Consider the following 26,268-nt stretch of genomic DNA (forward strand, 5'->3'; position numbering starts at 1 on the left):
AAATGCATATTTCGAAAATGTTTTAAACACCCAATATATTTTTGATTATTTTAATTTTGTACCCTGAAGACCAAAAGCAAAACCAAATAAAATTTCGTGGTTAGAAACAAAGTCATTATTTTATTTTTAATTAATACGCCAAAACACAAAGTGATATATAAAATATAAATAAATATGAATCAATTGATTTTATTCCGGTGTGTCTATTGCTTTACTGATATACGATAATTTTTTTTTTTTTGGTAAACTAATGTTTAAGACAAGATTTTTTATGCATCAAAGGGTAACAATTACTTTTATAAGCAATAATTATTGGCCTGAAACACTCGCCTCGTTGGCGTTATGTATCTTTTATCAGGAGATTTTTCAATGTTGATGAGTGTTTCAGGCTAATAATTATTGCTTATAAAAATAATATTCGATAAGTTCCACTTATTATTAGAGAGTACTTATAAGCAGTGGCGGCTCGTGACTTTTGGGTTACTAGAGTGCTAATATTACAAAAAATGGCTTAATTGATGTTGTTGTAGCTGAAAACGATTTTTTTTTTTTTTTTGAAAATCGATTTTTTGTATGAAGATTTTCAGGAATTCCGTGCGGCGCACGGCTATACTTAAATTTCCTGAAAATCTTCATACAAAAAATCGATTTTCGAAAAAAAAAAAAAAAAATCATTTTAAGCTATAAAAACATCAGAAATGCCATTTTTTATAATATTAGCACTTTAGTACACCCAAAAGTCACGAGCCGCCACTGCTTATAAGTGCGGATATTTCGGGTGGTCGACTGTACTTCATTGAAATAGTGATGAAGGAATTTACACGCATTATAAAACAGAAAATGGCTTTTCGTGTATTTTCTATTCGTTTCAGATGTGTTCACTAAGCAGGTTATTCCGATTAGATCTAATAAGGCTCGACATTTTGATAGTTTCTGGGTGTACGTAAGTACCTCTATTATTACTGAAATTATTAATTTTTATCATGAATTCTACCAATATATTTAAAAGATCTCAATTGTTACAAAAGTTATTTTGCTCTCATCTGAATTATATGATTATATGACAAGACAATGCTAGTCTCTAATTAATAATTTAAAATTTTGGAATTGTGTAACTTTAATCAAGAGATATATATATATATATATATATATATATATATATATATATATATATATTATTTTTAATTATTATTTTTTTATCAAGAACAACATCAATGAATTAGTTTTTGGGGATATAAACTGCAATCATTTATGATAATTGATTGGTAAAGGCGTGTTACTTTGTGTTCACCCTGTGTTATAAGATTATGATATGATTTCAACTTTCTCCAACAAGTGTTTTGTCTTTTAAAGAAAACTTAATCTCTTCTTCTGGCTCTATTAATGCCCAAACGGGGGCGTTTATTCGCAACGGAAGTGGATACAACAATTTGTTTCAAAATACGACCGCTTTAGGTCGCAGTGAACAAGGCATGTCTGGGCAGGCAGCCTTTTCCGCGCTGCGTGCATTCGGGATGGAATCCTCTGCCAAATCGGTCTATGGCTCGTGGGTGATCTGTGCGCTTCCTGTCGGTTCAACATTATTTACTTTATAGCAACCGAATGCACACACGCTGCACGGATCTTTCTTACTTACTCATACTACAATTTTAGTACGTATAAAATTACTTTCCTGAACTTTAGTGTTCTTGCACGCTGGAAAGCGGACGGAATGCAGTAAAAGCAAGGGTAGGATTACTCGCGTTATAGTAAAGTACCATTTCATTGCGCTGCAGTTGAGCTACGTTCATAAAACAACAATACTAGCAATAGCCCTTTACAGCTTTTATGTCAATGTCCAGACGGAATGCAGGGACATTCCATTTGCATTGAAATTAGCTGGGCAGGTCGAGAGTCGTTACCAACCTGCGCTAATGCCTGCTGTTATATGTTGGACCTGCTAAAACATCGCTTAATCCCTAATTAATACTATATAAACCACATAATATCTAAAACTAAATCGTATACAAATGTGTGTTAAAATGTATTCAGTGGTATCGTTCGAGGTGGTAGCTTCACAATTGACTCACCTAGGGTCTTTAAGAGGCAGCTACAAGCCAAAAATGTTTATGTTCTTGGTATAACTTATATTGTAGGTAAAAGGCATTAAAATCGCTTAACAAATGGAGTCTAGAGACGTTCAATTTCAAGCATAAAACTGGTTTTTATTTATTTGGTAAATAATTTTATAAAAAAACAAAAAATTTAATCAAGTGAAACTGTCACAGATAATCTAAGCTTTAATACCTACTGTATTTTATAAAAGTTGTTTCCTTTACGCGTTCATACATTTCTATGAAAAAAATGTTTTTTTTAGTAGTTTACATTTATGTTTTTTATTGAGTAATTTATTTTTTATTTGTATTCTACTCAAGCGAAACGATAGAAAAACCTTCAATATATCTAAAGCATATTTTTGATATTCGTAATGTACACCAATTCGTTATAAAGATTCATCAAAATAGTGATTTAGCACTAAGCTTCGCCTTAAAGGTGATTATATTCTGGCATTATGTTGCGACATAGAACAGTATTTTGTTGAAATTGACGTAAAAATGGATAAACACATAAAAACTTGATTGACAAAGAGAACATAATGTAAATGTAAAAAAGTAAAAGGCAATAGGTACTGTTCGTAGGGGAATAATCGAATTGGGTGCAATGAAGCAGTAAATTTGAGTAAATGTATTCGCTTTTATTGCTTTGTCCCTGCGTTACCGAGACCAAGGAAACGCAGCAATAATAGTCCGTCCTTAGCAATACGCCTCACAAGAGTCCCTCTAGGTACTATGATATCACGTTATTATTGACAAATGTTGCGTATTGAAGTAAAAATAGTTATGAAGTTCCTGGAGACAGGTAATTGTTTAGCAACTTTTTGATTGTGAAATAAGAGCGGTATTCAATAATGAACTCCTTATCAGAAAATGTAGATATTTTTCACACGTCTTTCAACAGGTTTAAACACGAAATATACTTTAAATTTTCACTGTATATAGGGATCTGTGGTCCTACTTGTTTTTTTTTCAAAATAAAACACATAATTTAACTTGCACATACAAGGTATTCAGAGACGTACCCGACGGTTGATTACGTGATTTCTGACACTTTTTGGAGTTTTAAAAAATTGCGCAATTTTGTTGTTCTGCGTCATTTTTTCTGTTATTTTTATAATTTATTTTATTTAAAAAAAACCTTACCTAACCTAACCCAACCCCCAATCCGATCCAAACTCCGCAAAATCTACTGTTTTTTTACATTCGTAGTTGTTTTTAATAGTCATTTTAATTTCTTCACACTTCCTTCAACCCCAAAATATTTTCCAAATCAAAAATGCTGCAGTCCCACTGATTCCAGGCAATCCAGACTTCTGTGGGGCAACCACATTAAAAAATATATTTTTTAAATTTTACCACCTTCCTCAATAGAAATGATTTAAATTAAATATTAGATTACAAAAAAAATTAAATTACACGAAAATAAAACATTATTCATAATTAAAATTTTATTATTTCTGTTTTCACAAAAGCTTTGCCAAGTTTTTTTTTCTTTCCTTTATTCGTAAAATATATTTGTATTTAGTTTTTTACATTCTTTTCGACTACTACACTAGACGCATGTCCGAATAATGGTAGTCGAAATTTGTATTTAATTATATAAATGTAATACATGTTCATTTGTTAATATACTATTTCGTTAAATGCAATGTATTTGTAAAATAGGTAATACTTTAATTGGTTTTCTAGTTAAGTAGAAATCAAAAGAATAAACCAACCGTATTGCAAACTGTTGATTTTAATTAGATAATATAAATATAAATGTGCGAATAAAAAAATGACTGAAAGATAAATTAATTAATTATTATAAAAATAAATTTTAAACAGAATTTAAATGAAAAAAAAAACAATAATAAAGCAAATGAACTTAATTTAGTGATGTAATGGGATTTGATAAAGAAAACTCTATATCAGTCATTATGTACATTCTTATTTTAATATTTTGGCGAGTATATTGCATAAATAAAAAATTCGTACGGAATTCTCAAAATGGCCATTTTGAAAAATATTTATATTTTATAAGAAAAGAATAACATCTTCGTACATCATAAGTTAAAAGCTCATTATTGATACAGAAAACATACAGGAATATGGAAACCGTTCTACAGTAGATCATAATAACATGAGATGTGTTTTTCATAGTGGAAAAAGTCTAAAAGAAACAGTCTGTTAAAATGGCGGTGACTTTTTTGTTGCTATGAGGACGGTTTTGCTTTGATATGATTTTTTTCATTGTATACCATTGTATAAAGATATATATTTTTTAATTTCACTGCAAGAAAAGTTTTGTTTTCATACGGTACATTAAATTAGAAAAGCACCGAACCTTTTCATACTTCTGTACCTGTCCACTCCTCAGGCCTTTTTTAAAAGCCGCAAGTAAAAAAATAAACTTTTTTCGTCCTGCTAGGCACTTACTAACGTAAATAACGTACTTTTGAGTTCATTACCTACGTAATTAATATACTTACAAACAATTTAACAAAACATTTTATTCCTACTAACTGCCAATTCAAAGTACAAAGCAATGTAACCATTTTTAACGAATGATTTTTTTGAGTAAGTAATAAACTTACAAAAAAATTTCTTCATTTACAGTAAACTACGTACTTACCGTACGTGATAAGTACCTTACTAATTGTACTTACTGGTTATTAAGTTTCAGTTTAGGACAATGTACATATAATACAATAATTAAAAATCCCTTCCACTAATTAAACCCACACGAATTTATTTGTTTCGCTGATTTATATCACAGCAATTCTTCTACTCTCAACAGCTCTTGAAAAACGCTCCTTTAGAGATTACTGTGCACAGCATTACCTGCTTCGAAACTAAGAGTCGCTTTTAAAAGACTTCTGTAAATACTTCTGTTTAAAGTAATTTGGCTACAATTAACAGAAGGTCTTTGTTTATACAAGATCTCTTAGCTCTTCTACTTAGCATAAGCCAAGAAAATAATTCCTTCATAGACGTCTTGCAATATAAAATATATTTTCTTGATGGAGGCTTCATGGAACATTAGTAATACGATTAACTAATAAAATATTGATGCAGCAACGGAATGTAATCCTTTCGTGAACTTATTGGTAGTGTTATTTTAATAAATAATTATTTCTGTTGTTTATTGGTTAAGAATAATTTTGTAAAACGATTTAATAATTTATTACTTTAATTCAACCCTATTTTATATTTAAGCTAAAGTACCAACTTATCCACGTAAAACATATTTACTGAACCTTCATCAGGGTTAAATAAAAACATATAATATATCTCGAAGAAAATGATGAAGGTTGAGGGTGAACCGAAACCGGTTGGTTTTATATATTAAAAATATAAATACAATAAAGTGGTATTAAAAACTAAGTTGTTTTTTTTTTCTAATTATGCAAATCCACAAAGTGTTTATGCATTGTGGATATGCGTAATTATAACCATTATAATTATGCGTATCCACAAAGTGTTTGCTACATATGGACATTTTAATATTTTTATTTGCTATCTCATTCAGTTTCATTTCTCTGTATTTTCTGATGTGCATTTTATTTTCGTAAAAACCTGTATTATGAAACGTTGGTACTTGCGTTTCGCGTTCTTAAAAAAATATTTCCCCATATCATTTCGAAAAAGGAAAAATGTGACGACTGGCGTAACAATGGTTATTGTTCCGAAGGTCCACTTAGTGTATAAAAACACGAAAATTCTTTTGAAACTCTCAAGGAGGTATGGACTATTATGAAGATTTTCGGTGAACAGAATTTCAAAAGGAATAAAATATTGATACGGTTCCGGTCAAAATAAAATTTATAACTTGGCCAGATTACGATTTTTACTTCATTTGTGAATGTTATAAGTGTATGTACAAATAATAAGAATAAAGGAAATTTAAAAGAACGATTAAATTGTAAAGATGCAATGTACAGAATTTATTATTCCATAATTGGCCCAAGGTAATTGCAGGAATGTTTTATTGAAATAGTCTGTTGACGAGAGATATCATTGATTCAGACTTTATTCTTATTTACTTACGTCATTTATTACGTTTCAATGTCATTAACATATTTTTTTTTGTAATTCGCTTTATTTGTTTATTTTGATTAGTTTAGTGAAAAAATGATACAAATTTACATATAACATCACAAACTTAAAACCAAGATGCGTAAAAATTACCGTCCTGCGACCATCTTAGGGTACGTAAATCTCATAAAAGATAATTTCAATAAATTTGTTTTCTCTTTCTCCAATCCTCATAAATCCTCTCAAATCCTTTTGTTTGTTTTAAATTTTTTTGTTTGAAGGTTTTATAAGTACCCATTAAAATAAACTATTTCTAGCCCCCTTATAAAATTCCATCAATTGTATTACACCAAACAAACAGGAGGCCAAAATTGTACAAACATGAATGTTTAAACGTGGGTATATAACGTCGCCAAGTAAAATATTAAAAACTTAGACAATATCATACGATTTGATATTTTAGGAAGAAGTAACAAATGTTCGGTTTCTTCGTATAAATTGTGATTCATCCGTGGCTTGATTAAACAAGATCATACAATTTTTAGTTTAGGTTTATTCATTCAAGATTTTTTTCCGTGATTAATTGGATGTTAGCTTAATTATAATTCCTTAACTTTTAAGCATGGTCTTAAGAAAGTTGATGTTAGAGCCATCAATGAATTAGATAAAAATAAATTATAAGAATAGTCCTCGAGCGCCCCTCGTATTACCCGTTCGGAGTCCTACTTGCAAAGAAATAAACCGCCCTGGAAGCCACGGTACGAGAGGCTGCGAACTCATTAAAAAACACTTAGGCATCACTTATAGCCCTCGTCTGCCCAAATTTCAAACGTCTTTTGCGTCGACATTGTCTTTCAACGGCGTGAGCGAATTATTTTCATACTCGGCGGGAGAGCCACGATTTTATGGCCCGCCAGCGCCGCGCCCTGAATGTTCCCCGCAAATGGAATTAATTTTTATCCACAATCAGAACATTTAATTAGATGGAGTAGGCGGTTCAACAAAAGCTTAAAAATATAATTGGTAAGGGGGTTGAAGTTAGGTACCTTTTTATTGTTAGAAATTACGCGTTTTGTGTTGTTCTCAATGGGGGCGGATAATGCCTTTTTATCCCACCCGCGCGCGACTTTGCGTTCTTTGGGCAACAACAGAACTGTGGACTGTCAAGTCACACACAAGCTTTGTGAGTTTGTTTGAAACCGTTTAAATTTATATTTTCAAGAGATGAAATGCGCTGTTTTTACTCGTCGTTGATAATATCGCTAGTTTCCACGATTAAAACATAATACAAAAATACCAGAAAGTGAAAACATGATATGCGAGATCATTTAAGGTTATGTTTGTTCCCTCTTCATTACAACTCGGTTACTTTGAAATGGTTTTATTGTTAATTTGGTGTTATGTGTAAAATGTATTTATGCTTAACGTTCTGGAAACCCGATTTTCGGGAATATTTTGAGACAGAATTAAGTGAGGGATAAAAATAACTCATAAACACAGTTACTGCCCTTCCAGAAAAAAAAACATTTTGTCGATAGTGCTACTTGAGAGCAAACAAATAGGAAAGTGACTAATAAACGGATGAGTAAATAAAAAACTTTAAATCATAATTTATCGAGTTAAACCAGTTAGACCAAACAGTCTTTGTTTGAATGAAAAGAACTCTCGTAATATGACAACTCTTACTTAGTTGAAAGTTTCCACGATTATTTTATTTCCGATGTTATTTGATAATAAAACAATAGATATTGATGTCGGAGTTTGAAAACAAATTCAAACGTTTCAATATGAATTCGGAGGGATGAGACGAACAAGCACGAACCGCGACAAGCTACCAACAATCCGCGAAGTTTAATATCCAACAATTTATCAAAGTTATACAAATATACATGGCGCGTCAAAATAATAATTTCGGTAAAAATTTTGTGTTTTTAATCACGGCAGTATTTTAGGTTTGAAGTTACTAAAATTTTAATCCACCTATTATTTATTAGTAATTTAAACTAATGTGGCTTAAACAAGATATGTGGTATGTGCGAGTTTCGTGATCCAAAAGGCTGACCTTTCTGTGCTGAAATTTGACCACAGTGATATTGTAAGAGAGACAGTGTTGATTGGCTGTCTCTATCTAATAGTCCAGTGAATTCTGTTCAAATCTACATGAAAAGCATGTCTATTGGAATGTGTGTGTCTATTTTATATTTAGTTTGGAATAAGTTTGTCTATATGGGTACTTATTATAGAATTATATATGAGACCAATACATTATATTAAAGAAATTGTGAATTTGAATTTGTTTATCATCGAAATAAAATATCGATCTAAAATGAAAAAAATTGTTTGTTTAGAAAATAATTATTTAATAAGAAAATTATTTAATATAGTAAATGGATAAAACATAACTGATTAGCATATACATATAATTAGACACCAAAAAATAAACGTTACAAAATTTGCTATTTTATAACCACTATCAAGTCGGTGAGCTTGAATAATCAGAAAACACATATTATTTTAAGCTACAGGTATCTCTATCTCATAAGTACAATAAACAAAAATGTTTCATGGTTAATTATTTCTTGCACCTAATTGATCGAATACCTTAATAATTCGATAACCACACAATGTAACATATATTTGAGGTCGTTCTGTTAGAAAGTTTTGTTTGCTTTTGGTATTACGTGGTTTTGTGTAAAGCTTGTCTCTAGTTTGTATGCTAAGTATTTTAGTGGACATTTGTCTAGAGACGACCGCACAAGAACACAACTCAATTATTTGAATGTAAGGGATAGTTCTGTTGGTAGCTCTTGCTGTTAGTTTTTTAAACGCGACGGTTGCATGAGTCTACGTTTGACTTTCCTGAATACCTGTTACATAATTAACATGAATACGTAATAATGTGAAAGGTTCAAATACTTGGGCCCAGTTGTTTCACAGAAATTAAAACGTAACATTGTCATCAAATGGCCATTCAGAGCCATTTTGTTTTTTTTGTCAGTTGTGATGTTCCCGTTAAATTCTTAAATTCTAAGTCCGTTTCAGCTTTTGAACAAATTTTGATCACCGGAATAGGACAACTATCATCATGTTGTCGTCTTCTGCTGATCACAATTTGATATAAACCGTTTAACAGTGACCCTTCAAATGTCAAAAAAATGACGCTCAGTGGTCATTTGATGACAATATTACACTTGAATTTTTGCGAAACAACTGGGCCTTAATAATAAAGCTAAATAGGTATGTATTATTAGAGGTAATGCATATCCATAATTTGAAGTTGCCTCATTGCTGTTGTTAAGAACATTTTATTGCTGTATTCTAAATATTATTTGTACAATCCATCCATTATTACAATAATTCTCGTAAAACTATAAAAATAACAACTAATAAAATACAGTCGGTGGCCAAATTATTAGTAACACTTTAGTTTTTTTAGAATTAACCACGTTTAATGCACATGTAAGTTTATTGCCAATTTTATTTCTAATCTTGTAGTAAATTAAAAATCTGAAAAATGAAAACTAAATCGATTCACTTCACTTAGAAATGAACGAAAAATACGTGGCATTAGCCTGGAAAACAGTATAAAATGCATGAAGTAGTTCAGCTAGTTAAGAGTATAAAGGACTAAAATTATACGGATTAAGAATTTAAATAAACTATTAAAAAGGCTTTCAGAACAACTAAAGTTTGCAAGCTGTAACTGACACTCAGGAAGGATATATTAAGTTTTAGGAGATTTTATTTATCATTTTGTATTATTCTTTTTCTCAAAAATACATTTATTAAAAATATAATAACATTTTTTAATTGCATGAGAAGCCCATGATATAATTGAAAAAAATAATAACAGTATAACTTACCGCTAGGTATTTAATAAATTTATTCAGCAAACCAAGAATAATGTAATTTATGCACGTGTAACTAATCATTCGTCCACCCTCGTACAGCAAACATGTAAACACTGAAAAGAGAATATGGATCTTATACACTCTTACCAGTGTTTATATAATTGTATACTAGTGAAGGTGTGTCTATATATAGTCTTTATATACATATAAACAACAGTTTTGGTAATGTGGTTGATATATATATATTATAAATATATGTGTATATTGGAAGCTTTCAACCACATTCCCAAACTGTTTTTGATTCAGCCTGTATCGGTTTCTCTCTTCGTGATTCCAAGTTGTTAAAGTGAGGATAAGTATTTTAATTACTCTAATGCTCCCCAGTGTCTTTGCACAGTTAAATGGAAACGTTATATACATCTATCTGAAAGGGAATCGCAATATTCAAATAAAGTAGGTAGGAGCAACCCCGAGGAGAAGCGCCCTGAGGCAGGTGGAATCCGCTGAAACTAACTAATTAACTTACCAGCTCTCCAACCCCGTGCAGGGGCAGGGAGAAAGGATGGAACACCACATAACTGGACTTTATGTTGGCACACAATTTTGTACAGGGTTTCGGCGGTGGACACCCAATGCCGGGCGATTTGCTTGAGGATGATTTCAGGGAGTTTACATCAACACCTTTGAAGAAATATTACATTCGATGTGCTTGTATTGGCCTGCCGCTATATTGTTTAATCAGTTTTATATATTTGTGTTTATTTTATGAATGCTGCAGATTGACTGGGATATTTATACATGAAAAGTGTCTATTTTTTATTACTCAACAGAAAGTTTCATAATTGTCCTGTTTGTGACTGAAATAAACAAAAAAAACGTTAATTACTAAATATTTTTACACATCGACCTTACATTAATTGCACGGTCCATCGTTAAAGTTAAACTTCTCATCGTTTACGAGCACGAACTGTCGCTGTGAACTGTTGTTTGTTCGTTGGCGATCTGCAGTCATGCTCTAGAACTATGATACAATTTTTTTATCGATTGACCGTGATAGATACATCTCTTCATTCGTAATGTGGAAATCCCAAAATTAACTTCTTCATATTATAAATTATCACTTTCACTTGTTATATACTTTACTTTCTTCTTAGTTTTTACACATCACATACTATAAATTTCACATATCATATCCTTCACTTTATTTTACTTAGTTTTCACATATTACATACTATAAGTTTTATATATCATATCCTATACTTTTTTATTTAGTTTTTAGACATTATATGCTATAACTTTTACATATTATATCTTATACTTTGATTCTACGTACTGTAACTTTTATTATATACTATTTTTTATACTTTGTTTCCCCATAGTAATAATATAATTTTTACACTTTATAAACTGGAATTTTTTACTTCATTTGCATATATTATATATTACAATTTTGACAATTCCATACCTAACTTCCATGCACTTGGTTTATTATCAGAACTTCAATAGACACTGCTAAATTCGTTTCCTTTATTATTGATCTCATATTGCCATTTTGTATTTATCTGTTTATAGGTTTTATATGGATACCTACAATTTACTAAACTATTACAGTTTATTTTATTTATTTATAAAATATAAAATTTTTCAAGGTGGTAATTCTTACCTTCGAATCACCCAAATTTTTTTACCAGTTGTAGCCGAGTAGGCGTTTTATTCTCTACAAATTTAATACCCCCTTTTTCACAAGCAGCGATATTAGCTAAATGTGACGGGAATGTTTTTCTTTCTTTCTAAAACATTTATTAATACGAATATTTTAACAAATGCGTTTATTTTTAAGCTTTTTTCAGCCCTCAATTCAGTTCTTCATTAATTTAATTTACAAAATATATTTCACCAAAAAAAATTGAAAGTTAACTGGGAGAACGTATCAGCCATCCAACTCTATTAGACTTAATAGCTTTACCGCTGAAAGGTTCGTGTAGTTAGTTCCGGAAAGGAGCTATGGCGGCGCTAATTCCCTTCCGATTCGCACATTGATGTTTGTTTCTGAAATAATCACTAGCGACACTTATCCGGCGCTCCGATTGGATTTGGCCTTACCGCTGGCGTCGCCGTCGCGCTGCCGCTAATTCACTCTACGCAAACGGGGCGTCAATTGGAAACCTGTTTTGACCTTTGACTGGATAGTGGATTTAACTAAAACTTTAAACCTTTTTTGTTTGTGACGTTGGAAATTTCATTGCCGGCAATCCGGGCGTTGGCATATTTGAAGCTTGACGACTGTGTTTTTGATGAATTCCAGTTAACTTTCCATAAGTTGGACCACTGAAAAAATAAACCAATGTATCGTAAGTATGTTATGGGCATGTCCGTGTGACAGAGGAAAGTTAAATTTTTCCATTCTTCGGCTGAATTTTTTTCAATATTTTCAAATCATTATTCTTTCTTGAGTAAATAAACATTTACTCAAGAAAGAGAAACCCTCTCGAGGGTTTAGGAATCGAGAGGTGCAGAACGATTCTCCGAACTGGTTTTATTTTTGTGCAAATAAAATAAAAAAAATATTACTTAAGAACATTTATTAGCCTACAATAATACATTTTCAATTGTACATTATCCGTACCTAATATAAGTATAAAAAAATTAGTAAATAATATTGGTACAGTCACCAAACAAAAATTAATTAAAACCATGAACTTTGCATTGGTAATAATTGCGTATTACAGTTGGCAACACATACCAGTGGCGGTTTTAACTCGGTTAAACACTTTATACCAGTGTTTCTCAACCTTGCTTCTCTCCAACGTTTCAATCAAACACGAACGAACGCCGAAATTATAATTATGATAAATGTTGTTATTATTATTTGAGTTCAAATTTCTAATTGTGTTAAAACATATGTTCAATTATGCTTCCTTATGAATATAATATAAAATTATATAAGTACCGTGTGGCTAATCCAGACATTTTTTATCGGACATTTGAAATAATAACCTAAAAAAAGCGGATCGGGACATTCAATTACATTGAATAATTAAATCGAGCAAGAAAATTGCTGTATTTGTTCACTTCTGTAAAATACAATAATAACATAAAGATTGAAAAGGGGTTCGAATCTGCCATGAAAAATCCCGTGCAATACTTACTACTGACGTGTCAAATAAGACAATCCATTCGCTGTGTCGTCATACCTGGCAAGCCATAGATTTAAAAATGTAAACTTATTTTAATCATGAAACTTACTTTCTTTATACGTTCACTGGTGATCCTCATACGTATGTTTTTTTTTCATTATTTATTTAGTGATAATGTATTACTTAAAATATAATAACTATAATATATTATTAATTATGAGTTAAAAAATTTGTTTCTCACTCGACAATTTATAAAAATCTTCTTTCGTCTCCTATAATAATGATCTTTTAATACCTTACCAACTTCGAGTAACAAAAATTCATTGGGATTTACGGTAAATAACTATTATTATCCCGCGTATGTCAGGCTCATAAGGTTTTATCGAAATCGTGAACATTTGAAAATAAAAATTAACTTTTTTCAAGCTCAGTCCAATTTTAACTTTCTGATACACAAATATGCCATTTCACATTAAAAAAGGGCTACACAGTAATACCCCGAGTTACGGATGTAATGTGTTCCGTAAACCTTTACGTAACTTGAATTTAATACTATGTAGCAGTGCTAAACGTAAATATTAAACTAACGCCACATACCAAGAGTTAGAATTTATAAAGCAAGCGCACTTGGGAATTAGATGTTTGAAAAATAATAATTGCAAGTAAAAGTTTACATATCTCTCATATTTTAGAGATTTTCTTTTTACGTACCTACCTACGAATTCATGTAAAAAAACATTAATTTATGTGTTACGTAACTCCGGGACTACTGTAACCGTAAGTGTTTTGGGGGAAACTATTAATAAAGTAAAAATAAGGTTATTATGAAGCGAAATAAAAAAAAAAATTAATGGCATATACATATGGCTACCAAAAGTTAAATGCTCTTTTTACTTTGCGATGCCTACTTTTCTAAAATAAAATGGTTATCTATCTATTTACAGGCTAAACATTAAAAAATGGGTTACTAAACATAAAAAAGTTTTGTGGTCTAAATTAATAATATTTAAACATTGCAAGTTACGGTAACCAGATAAAAGAGAGCGCGACAATATAATGCGTTAGGTTTGGTTGGGTTAGGATCGTGGTCACTTGATCTTAAGGCAGGACATAAATATAATGAACTTAATAACGCGCTTGCACAGAAACTAAAACAATTGTTTATTGATTTAATTAGTGGGTTACCTAAACTCAAATAAAGCTGGTTTGTTACCTACCCCACAGAATAAGGCTAACTACTCTTGGGTGGGGTAGGTATATGCGGGTCTGTTTTATATTATGTGTGAACAAAGGAAACAGGAAACTGAAGTTAGTTAGTGGCGAGGTAGACTGCCCCTGGACCCGTATAGTTATACTGCGCATGTTATGTATCCGATTCTATGAAAGATAATAATATGGAAATTTGTTCTAGTTACTAAACTAACGACTCACAAATTGGGTCAGATTAGCTAGGGTTCTATAACTGGACGATCGCGGTAAGGTAGTGGCGGCGATTACTAACTGTGGAAAGGAAAGTCGAAGGTTTTATTCTGTGGAAAATGAGGGCAAACATATTACAATATTATTATTTCAACAGAACTTTAATTTAATTTCTCTTGTGAATTTTTTAAATATTTTATCAGCACCCATAACTACGACAGATATAAATCAATTGTGAGCCTATCTGTGTTCTGGAATTTATTTCAATTTTATGTAATTCCTAGTAAAATTGATAAATCATTTTCATTGTAATAAATTTTCAACTTTATTGGTCTGTCTGGGGCCAAGGAATCGAACGGACTAGCGATGGGTCATGATTCATTTGATTAAGAGCAGGAGCCACGGTACCAGCTCAATATTTTCGTGCGACTCTAAGAGTCAACTCAATTGAACAACGGCTCAATTGAACCGGAGCCGTAAGCGCAGATAGTATGAGCAATGAGAATACTGTACTCGCCCGATACGACTAGCCCAATACGGCTTCCCAGGTACGGCTCCCAGGTACCTGAGTATGAATGATCATGAGACTCTTGATACCAGTACACCGCCTCGCGCCACGAGCAAAATAAGAGTAGGTCTGAGTAGGTGAGTGTATGTTGGTCTGTCAAACTTCTAAATATTCTCCCTATAAAAAAAGTAACCGTTAAATTGAGCCATGGTACTTACAGTTTACAGAGAATGAACGACTCATCGCTAGAACGGTCCGATGTTCATTTACGACAACGTTTTTTCTTTAAAATTAGTACACAAATAACACTTCCAGTTCTAACACTATTTGTTTTTCTACGCTTCCAGCACTACACAATGTTTTATGTTTATTTTTTAATATGCGTTCAACCGTTGTTTTTTTGGATGCTCCGCTAGTGACAATGCGACAAAATTGAGCAAGCGGGAAACAATTCATGTCACATTCAGTGACGGTTTCTGACTGAAGTGACTTTCATATCAGGCTTTGTCCGCGCTTTGTTACTAATTGATATTATTTAAACACATCAGTTTTCTCCTCCAACTCTTTGTCGTATACTATCTTTCTAGTGAACTGATCTATTTTCATCTGCCAGCACTTATCGCAGTATTGCATTCTGCTGTAGTGACATTACTTCACAACGTTGACATGTGAAAGTAGTTCCTGTCACATTCAGAGACTGCTTTTTAACCGTATTATTGTAACAAGCAAAAAATAACACGCTATTTAATATTAATTAGCAGAAAATATGTAGATATTTCGGTAGGTTTCTTACACAACATAAAAAAAATTGTGGTGATTTTCAATTTTTATAAATCATACATATAATAATACTAGTAGTAAAATTCTTACCAAAAAACATTTTTTAACAATCCTTTGCTTTTTGTATGTTTTGTTCAAAGCGTAATATAAATTACCATCCTATTATAACCATGGATTTCAGTATCAGAAAAAACATTTCCTCTGATAATACAATTTATTATAGCATAATTTATTATACCTACGAGTAATCAATATAACTAAAATTTTACGGGCATATGGCTAGTATGGTAGCTGAGAGAACCCACATAAATTAAAATATGTAAAAAAATCAATTATTAAAAAATAATTTCAAAAATAACTAAATAAAATTCATTATTTAATTAATTAGTGTAGCCTGCTGTTGGTATCCAAAGGACAGGATAATTAGTTTTGAGTCACTGGTTATATATTGAGTTTATTATGCAGCATATTATAAGAAATATTTTTTATTTGAGTCGTTTGCCTAATGTATAAGGGTAGTTAATTTTTTTTTCTATGTCTTTTATAAGGGTGACAACATTTGAGTACGTAATATGAAAAATATTAACATATTGTAAAAATGATGATGGCTGATGCTAACCGCCATTAACTAGTTTCTCGTTAACTCTATAAGTTCCAAAAAAATGTATGTTATTTTTAAGATAATAGCTGTATATTTGTTATGCCGAAATGTTAATTGTAAAAAAAAATCGGAAAATCCGAAAACTATTAAAAAAAGTTTTATTCTGTTTTTTAATGTGTTATAGGTATGAAAAAAATTAATGTGTATCTTTAAATGCAACTAAAGCATTTTTCGTTTCATTGTTTTACTCTAAACAAAACGTGTCATGTTTTATTAAATATTTTCACAATTTTCGCTTAGTTGTAATCGTTTTTTTTATATTATCTTGAACGCTTACTACGGGGCTTTAACCATGAGGTCAAACTTTGTAATTTGAACTTTCAAAAATTATGATATCCTCTCAAAAAATGAATTAATTTTTTATTTCCAATTATTTTACCGTTAAATAAATTAAAAAAGTCTATTCATATAAATACTTCACCCTAAAAACACACAAAAAAACAAAACACTTCCATTTAATATTAATTTTATTTTATAATTTATTATTTGGTTTTACATGTTATGGAAAGTCTGTACCTTTTTTTTCATCTAGACCGAAACGTGATGTTTATTTTTTGTGTTTATGTGTTCAGTGTGGGTTGTTTCAATTTATACTGGCATGTGATTTTAATGTTTTATTCCTATTTTAAATGTCTTTGTCCGTGGGTCGCATAATTTAATGGAATTAAAGGTGTAGTTTTTTATGGATCTGGTTACTATAGTTTATTGGGATTGAAATCGAAAACACTGTATTTGAAAAGATGAAGGATTGCGGACTTGCAGTAAAGTTGTCTAATTGTCAAAAGGTCCAAAGCTTGAAAATTTCAGCAGAGTTTTGGACTATACTTGTGGTGTGTTACTTAAAGAATTTTTTGAATTATTGTGCTTTATAGTCAAACTTTTGTCAGCTTCATATAAAATATTTCAGTAGTGTCACAATACTACACTTAATTTTTAAATCACAAAGATCATAAATTGCCTTTTTAACTGAGCCCTTTCTAACTATCAAATAAATAAATAAGACATCAAAAGGTCAAAATTAGGTGCATGAAATCAATTGTGACCATTATGGTGTTATTACCACAAATGATTAAATATCAACTTACTTGCTAGTTAGGAGCGGCTCGAGTGCGTTACGGTCCATCTGGATATGATCTATTGATGTATAATAGGAACAATAAAGGACCTGGAATACTACCCTGAGGCACTCCGTACTTGTTCAAAAGTGGTGACTTTTTACGCCGTTGGGCAAAAACTTCGTTACTAGTAATTATTCTTACATAGGGTAGATTTCCATAAATCTTGTAAAGTATATTGATATAAGTGTGTTATTTGCGTCTAAGTTAGTAATTAAAAAGTCAGTTACTGAAGGTAGCATATTCAGTGTTTATATTATTTCTGAAGGCATGCTGATTGTTAGACAGTAAATTATTATGTTCTTGATAAAATTGACCTTGTTGTTCAAAAGATTTTCCCAGAATTACAGATATTCAATCATTATTTTTAATCATTCTACCGACGTATACAAATAAAAATATTGTACTTTCGAGTAAAGTAATTATCGCCTGGGTAATGAAAATAAAAATTCTTAGGGAAAACGTATTTTACACTCAAATTAAGGGGGGGAAATTACGTGAAACGGATAAAACCTTTTAAATTACACCGAAGTCTTGTGAAGATATAAGAAGTTAAAGATTAATTACTGAACTTTTTGTGTTTTTATTAAGAATACGATCTCAAAGTTGTTAAATACAGGGCTTCTTTTGTACGTTAATTACATTGTTTCTAATTAAAAGTTTATATTTTCCTAAAATATTATAGGTATTCACACTTTCTGTACAATCTCAATTACATATACGTTATGACGTTTTAAATATTTGTGCGGGTTTTTATTGGTCAAAATTGGTACCCAACATTATTTGCGTTGATCGTACACCTTGCTCATGTGGATCCATTTCAGTCTTCGGCCAGACGTAATCCGAGTTGCTTTTTGAAGGGATCAACTAGTAGAAGTATGTTGTGGGTGTACTCGTGGGTTCGAAAAAGCTCAATTTTTCCTTACATCCACCTAAATTGGATAATCGTTTTCATATTTTACCGGAATTCTTTATTGAGCACATATTCAATGCCATTGGCCTTCCGATCAACAATTCAGCGGGTCTTATGGTATTTGGCGACATCAAAAAACTCACATGCCGTTTCCACAGAGAGGTAGGCAGAGAGGAGAGATCTTCACACCACTCTGTCTTTATTCGCATTCAGTATAATACACATTCTTCTCTTAATATGACTCTCCACATGACCCGACTCAAGTATTTGATTCACTTTTCAATGGGGTCTCACATTTATCGAAATAGAGAAATAAGTTGTTAGCGATACACCATACGTAATTTGTCTATTAATTTGTATATAATTTGCAGATTAGACTATTAGTTAGTAATAAGATTAGACTTTATAAGACTAAGCTAAAAGGAGAACTTCTACATCATTATCGATACAACTTATGATATCATTTACTAATATAAGAAATAGAATGGGGCTGAGATGAGTTCCTTGTGGTAGACTACCAGTTGCATAAAATACTTTTGATATTAAATATTTCATGTTGACGAATAAGATTCTGTTAGATAAGCAACTCGTGAAACAATTTGACAGCTTACCTCTCAGTTCTAATGCACGCAGTTTAATAAGTAATAACTTTTGGGATACTCTGTCGAAAGCTTTCAATAAGTCTGTACAGATACTGTTAACTTGTTTTTCGTTAATAAAAGATTTCATTATGTAGTTTTGAAAAAGCCGCGTCCAGAATCTGGACTCTATATGTATGTAATGCAACATGCAAAGCAACATGTAACGCAATGCTAAGTGTTTGTACGGTCTGCATGGACGGATTGCATATGTCTGGACGGGGCGTAAAGTACCATAGGTTAGTGGCAGTTGACTTTCCGCTAACAAATCTGTGTTGGTTTTTATTCATTATTTTAGTATTGATGGATAAATTAAAACGGGAAACACGAATTCAAAAAAATATTTAATTAGCTGATTAGCTGAAGACACAGAAGTTAAGGAAATAAACTAGGTGCTTACCATAAATTTAGCATTTTTGCACTTATGATATGTTAACCAAAGACCGCAGATGCGTATATCACACTTCTAGGGATTATAGGTCTAGTTAACATTGCTGCAGTTGTGTGGTTGATCGTGGCATTTTACCACCGATCGTAGCATTTCACCCAGACTGCAAGCGTCATTGGCGTCAGTGGCGTCAGTGAAGTCAGTGAAGTCAGTGACGTCAGTGACATCAGTGATGTGAAATGACTTGTGCGCCACTCGCCTAATCTAACGCTGATCCGTGATGACGCACAGTGCCTGCTGTTCAAAATGGGCCATAAGATGTTAACTGTGCATGATCGGATCATTTGCTTAATTTATGGCGTTGTGTTGCACAGAAGCACAATACAGTAGGTATATAGTTTCAAGTTTTATTGGATGTATCACAAGTTTAATGGTAGGAAAATGTTGTTAAAAGTTTAGTGTTTGTTGAGTGGGGAGAAAGTTTTAGTTTGAGAATTACACCTTCACCTTATTATAAGTATAATTTAAAATAGAAATTTTTGGAAAGTTGAAGAAGTGGGTGATGTAAAATAAGTTTTTTTTTAATAAAAGATTTTGCATTGTTTATTGATTACTTTCACTGCTGTAGTAAACACTGAAAATCTCACAGTCATGAGAATCATTTTTTTATTGGTGATCTATTTCTTCCCATGTGTGGGTGTAAATTTATCAAGGGGTTTTTGAAATCACATTTTAATAAAATAGTTACTCTCCAACTTAACCTTAAGTTTCAAAACTGTAATATTATTGTCTTGTCATATATTTTGACAATTAACAAAATGCCCTTTAGGGCTCCATATCTCAAGATGGAAACGTCGTTACATTTAAAGTATCCTAATATTTGAACTTTCACAGATAGCAATCACTTTGTAGGTATACATATTTATAATTTTAATAAAATAACTTTATTTAGACCCCACTTTTTTGGGTAGAAAAAAAAATGAAGAGAGTAAAGCCTTACAAATTTCGTAACGTCAGAGCTTTTCGTGAGACACGTATATCTTTACAGTCGTGATTGTATGATTAAACTACGAGCTATTGATATTAAGTTGATGCAGATGACAAAGAAGCTTTGTTACCTCAAACTTGTTGCCAATCACCCTGCACTGTGTCTCAGGTGTCACGATGTCGGTGACATCCACCCCCTGTGGCATCTCCCTCGCAAGCTGCGCCCAACTCGCCCGCCCGATATCTCCCGTATTTAGTGGATGTCGAGCGGGATCCAACAAAGCCCACAGTTTATCATAGTTTAAACCATTCATGGTTATGCAAACAGGTGAAACGGGAAGTGAAAGTTAGCGAGTTAAAGTCCGTAATCAAACAATGAAATATTAGGGTTGTCTTTAGCCGTTAACCGCACTTACTTCCAAAGGCGCCATTGTTCGGCTCGGTCCAGGCATTTGTCAGACTTTCTATAATATTCCCGGCGTCTTTTTCTAAAGTGTTATTGACACGTGCCTGCCTCTGGTGCGCGCTTCCGAATCCGACTACGGCCGAACTGGAACTACCTAATCGTGGGAGATAATTTCATGAATTATGATCTCATTCTTGAATGAAAAATATTGATCAAGTTTTTACGTTACTTCTTTTGACAACTTCAGTGACCTAAAGGTTAAAATTCTTGTTTCGGATTTGAAATCACGTGTCAGAAACCCAATATGCTCATAATAAATATTATTATTTTTTAGCTTGTGTTGTATGACGTTATAAATTAATTGCGGTACGTTCCAGAGCGAAGGATATTTTCAGTACCTCCCTGGCAAAAGATCACCAATCAGAATTGAAACGTGGCATTAAATGGCTTTAACCAACTTTGAGAAATATATCCATGTTTCGTACATTATATGTTACTATCTGACATTTACCCGGCATTGCTGGGGGTTATCCTCAAGAGACAGACACATACCATCCCAGTCTTTTCTGTAGGCCTTTTTAAGATATACAATTCCGAAGTACATTATTTTGATGTATCTCATAAGGTTTAGCCAGCGGTAACGGTATTTAGTGCCTTATTTTTACGACTTTATTATAAAACATCGACTTCTCTCTACTTTTGATAAATATAATATGCATGTATTATACATTTATTTCCGGAAGAAATTTTCTAAATGATGCACATATACCCACAAACAGACAGATGTCGATAGCGACTTTATTTTTTATTATGTAGATATTTTCCATCACTTATAAAACTTACACGATGGTAGATACCACAATAATAGTATACGAAATAATTTTTTTAAATTGCCTTCAAAACTCGATTATAAAAAATGTTTGCCCTAATGTTAGTTCTCTAGCACAAAAATAGTCCCCAGCCGCCACTGCTATTGTCCAACCTGTCTATTATTGGCGGTGAGATATTGCTCAATTTGACCCATGTGTACCTTTTGTCTGTATTCATTTGAGTTAGGTTGATCGAAATGGTAAATATTGTTTTAGTGAATCACAAAAGTATCCACTCACATACAAAGAGAGGATTCCATTACTATTGTGATTCGTAATAATATTATTTGTGCTATTTTAATGATATATTTGTGCTTTCAAAAATTGTTAGTTAGTTTACAATTGTTTAGTTTAGGACTGCAGACCGCGAATAAGTACTGTAGAAAGCGAAGATAAAATGTGAAAAGAAATTTTAATTCAATTTTTTCCCATAAAACTACATCCTATATTATACACGGAATGAAAATTAGCAACAGTTTATAGATTCCTAAAAAAATCAACCTGTAAAAAAAAAAATTATAATACATCAATTTTAAAATGTCTTTTATAACACTAAAAAGATTTTGGTTTGACTGAGGATTGAACCTTCACTACCCAAGAACTGGAATCTTCAACCTCGAAAAATACCGATGAGGTATTTCAAGTACGATCAGACATTTATTACGTATATTAACTGCTATAATGACATCCGTAGGTGTGTTTATGATTGCCACCAAAAGTTTATAGAATGCATTGTCATCGATAACTATATATCTGCCGAGTTTCAGCTTGATTGTATACCGGGAATTGGGTAAATTTCTACTTCCGTGATTTGCATACATTCATTCCCAAAAACAAAAGTGAAATTCAAATAGATGTAATTTTTTTTAAAAGCCGTCACGGGACGCCTCTTCAAAAATGATTTTTATTGGAGGAAGTAAATATGTAAATAAAATCCTTATATATTGATTGTAAAATTATTATTTTATCAGCATCAAAATACAAACAAAGAAATAAATAACATTTTAAAAATTCATCGTCATTTAGAAATGATCAATGTCAAAATTTAGTGAAAATAGAAAAAAATATACCGCACAGAGTCTTTGCTGCCGGGCGGAATGATCCGATGAGTTACGAGTATGGCCGAATGAAGCGTCGTTCCGTCTTGCCACGTGTGCTACGCAAAAGTCAGTTTTACCTCCTTACGCGCCAAAAAAAGTTTCTCATCAATAATACACTAATTGTGAAAATTATAAGAAGAACTAATAGTATTAAGCAAAGTTTAAAATTGATGGTCGTGACAGTCTGCCTTATGCGTGAGGTTGCAACTTATAAAGGTATTAAAATAAATCTGAATAAATTTTAAAGTTTCAACAAATTTCAACTTATGAAAGCTACGTATTTACAATGTAGCACTTCACATATCAGTGGGGTAAGTATGCTGAAAATTTTCCATGCGGCTTATAGTAGAAATAAGCAGTGTCGAGGGTAGATTTACACAGAGAGGGGGGATAGAAAGAGAAAGAGAGAGAGAAAGAAAGAGTCGAAAGCGGAGATCTATAATCTTAAAAAACAAGGGAAAAAGTTTCGTGAGCGCAAACCTTTCATAAAGTAGAGAACATTAGGAGATTTCTCTACAAATCTATACGGCCATTTACACTAGTAAACTTAGGTACCATAATAAGTCAAATATTTGGTGTAACTTAAACGACAACAATATTTTTTGAATTGTGAAATGTAGATACCTGCAATACTAAGCCAATAAAAACTAAACTTTGATTAAATAGCCAAAAATAATACTGTAAATGATATTAAAATCTGCAAAAAAAAATATTTTGCCTAAATCAGTTTGCCTTTCATCTTTAAATGTATTTTAATGTTTTTGCGGTAACTTAAACGACAACAATATTTTTTTGAATTGTGAAACGTAGATACCTGCAATACTAAGCCAATAAAAACTAAACTTTGATTAAATAGCCAAAAATAATATTGTAAATAATATTAAAATCTGCAAAAAAAAATATTTTGCCTAAATCAGTTTGCCTTTCATCTAAAAATGTATTTTAATCTTTTTGCGGAAACCATAAATACTTTCGAGTGCTTAGACGGAAAGTAAAGTGTTCAAAAATCATATCCGTATGTTTTATGTCAGTACCGCAGAAGAGTTCCAACTGCTCCCCTCCTTCTGGGGCCAGTGAGAATATGGCATACCCGATTAGGGTTTGTTGTCAGGCTGAAGGTAATTGGGAGGGGAAGGAGACGGGGAAGCCGAAGGCGGGGAAGAACTTTTATTTTCCTATTTTTAATGATGGTCTTTCTACATGGCGATACTGAATATATCTACCACTCTGAAACTTGCCGTTATGTTATTATGACGTATTAAGCGAATCTCTAGAATAATAAAATTCTACACCCGCTATTCAGAAGTTCAGAATCCGCGCTTACGTGCTACGATTGCGCACACAGAGACATCTACCGATATTATTTTAAAACTAAAATCACACAAACTTTGTCGGTTTGAATCTTTGCTAGGTATTTTTGTCATTCAAGCAGGGAACACATTTTGAAATAATCTACCTCCAAAGATGGCGTAGAAATATTTTGAAAATAATTATGTTAATACATATTACATTTTCATAGCTGCATAGTTTGACTGCACTTAACCACAGGTACTTTGTTCCAGCTTCCTCTGCTGAAGTGATTCTCGGAGGATTGGCGAGGTTGCCCTGTGACGTCACGACGACCCTCCCCGGAGACAGAGTATCACTGGTCATATGGTACAGAGAAGGACGCCTTTCACCAATTTATAGGTAGGATGACTTTTTATTTTTATTTATTTTGGGAAAATCAACAGATTATTTACATATATAAGAATAAACTAAATAATAAAGATAAAATCCAATAACAGATTTTCACTTAAAATTATAATAATAATAAAAAAATACTAAAACAAGAAATTAAGGGTTCTGTACCCGTGGCCTGAGAAATTTACAAAAAATACAAAATTGTAAATAATAAATAAAAAATAATAACAGATCTAGGAACACAAATAAATTAAAATTTAAAGTTAACTGATATACTAATAACCAGCTAAATTTCAAAAATTTAAATTTAACTGATATACTAATAACCAACTACTTGATATTATACATACGCAGCTACTGTTTAATTACAACAACAATATCAGAACTGAGTCATTTAGATACTCGCTTGTACCAAGATTACATTTGGACATAATATTTTCTCATAAATAGTAGACATGTTCAACTGTACAGAATGTAGTTACAAGCAGGCTATAATAACATACCTCTTAAATAAATATTAATGTTGGCTTTTATGGTACTTTAGCATGTGTGCTATTTTATAATTTCCTTAACAATGTTAAATTATTAAATATATCGTATGTTTGAAAGGCCCATATGGTGTATGGGCGTATAATATAAATAAATAATGTGAATTGGATTTGCGGGACTATTTTTGATTAATTGCTTTTATTCGGTTATTACTGTCGCAGACCCGTGAAAAATCACGAAATATTAAGACATCTATTTAAAAAAAAAAAAAAAAACAATTCTTAAAAATTTGAATTAAAATATTATATTATAGGAAGGTTATCTACTACCTACCTACTTTATCTGAATAATTGTTCCAATTTTGAAAATGACACATAAATAATAATCAAATTTAAGTTCGTTGAACATGAATCATTTACGCAGGACTAACGCAAATCACAGACAAATGAAGAATTAGTTTGTTTGGTTATGATGTTATTAATGTTCTTAAACCATAACTTATTTAGGGTATAGGTAAATTTTAAAAGTGAAAGTCTTAGAAATATATGAAAGTAATTAATATTTACACTTGCTTAATTTCATTTTCATCAGTATTCCAAAAAAAAGGTAAATATCAATTCCCTAAAAAAATCATTTTCCACAAATTTAGCTAATTGATAATTTTATGTATTTTGGCAAAAAACTAAAATATTTTAGACATAATAATTTTGTTTTACTGAAAATCAGGGGAAGAGAAAAATATTATCTAAAGATTGGTTGTTTCGCGGAATTTGAACAATTCAAATTTCAAAGTTCATTTTCTGTGAAGTGAAGCTTCTATTCAAGATCTGTTATTTTTTCAGTTTTGTTAAGCCCCTAACCATTAATGATATCAAATAACAGAACTCGAATAGAACCTTCACATAACTTTCAAATCAACTCTTAAATTTTATGAATTGTTCAAATTCTGTAAAAGAACCCGTTCTAATACTTATTTCTCAATGTGAATGGCAACTATTTCTCTTTATTATCCATTTTCGAAAAACTTTGGATACTTTAATTTGCATTTTAGGTTTCTCAAACAAACTTGCTAGGTCGTAATGATTAGGTGAAAGTATAATGATTCCAAATACCTTTCAGTCAGTAAGTAGGTTACGGAAAAAAATATGTTTCATATTGTACTTCACGGAACACAAAATCAAACATTCTAATTTCCGTTCAATAAACTCTTT

At 31.6% G+C, this 26,268-nt stretch overlaps 1 protein-coding gene across 1 annotated transcript in view; it reads left to right on the top strand.

The window, feature by feature from the left end:
• LOC149412347 (nephrin-like) overlaps positions 1-26,268 on the top strand; it is a 104,952-nt gene that overhangs the window by 58,301 nt on the left and 20,383 nt on the right. Inside the window, exon 3 of the mRNA XM_089646112.1 lies at positions 24,448-24,574. Coding sequence (XP_089502238.1) covers positions 24,448-24,574 — 127 coding nt within the window. The remainder of the gene's footprint in view (positions 1-24,447; positions 24,575-26,268) is intronic.

The sequence above is a fragment of the Hesperophylax consimilis genome, chromosome 23 (assembly GCF_061612785.1).
Source record: "Hesperophylax consimilis isolate HC1 chromosome 23, BYU_Hcon_1.0, whole genome shotgun sequence".
Lineage (NCBI taxonomy): Eukaryota > Metazoa > Arthropoda > Insecta > Trichoptera > Limnephilidae > Hesperophylax > Hesperophylax consimilis.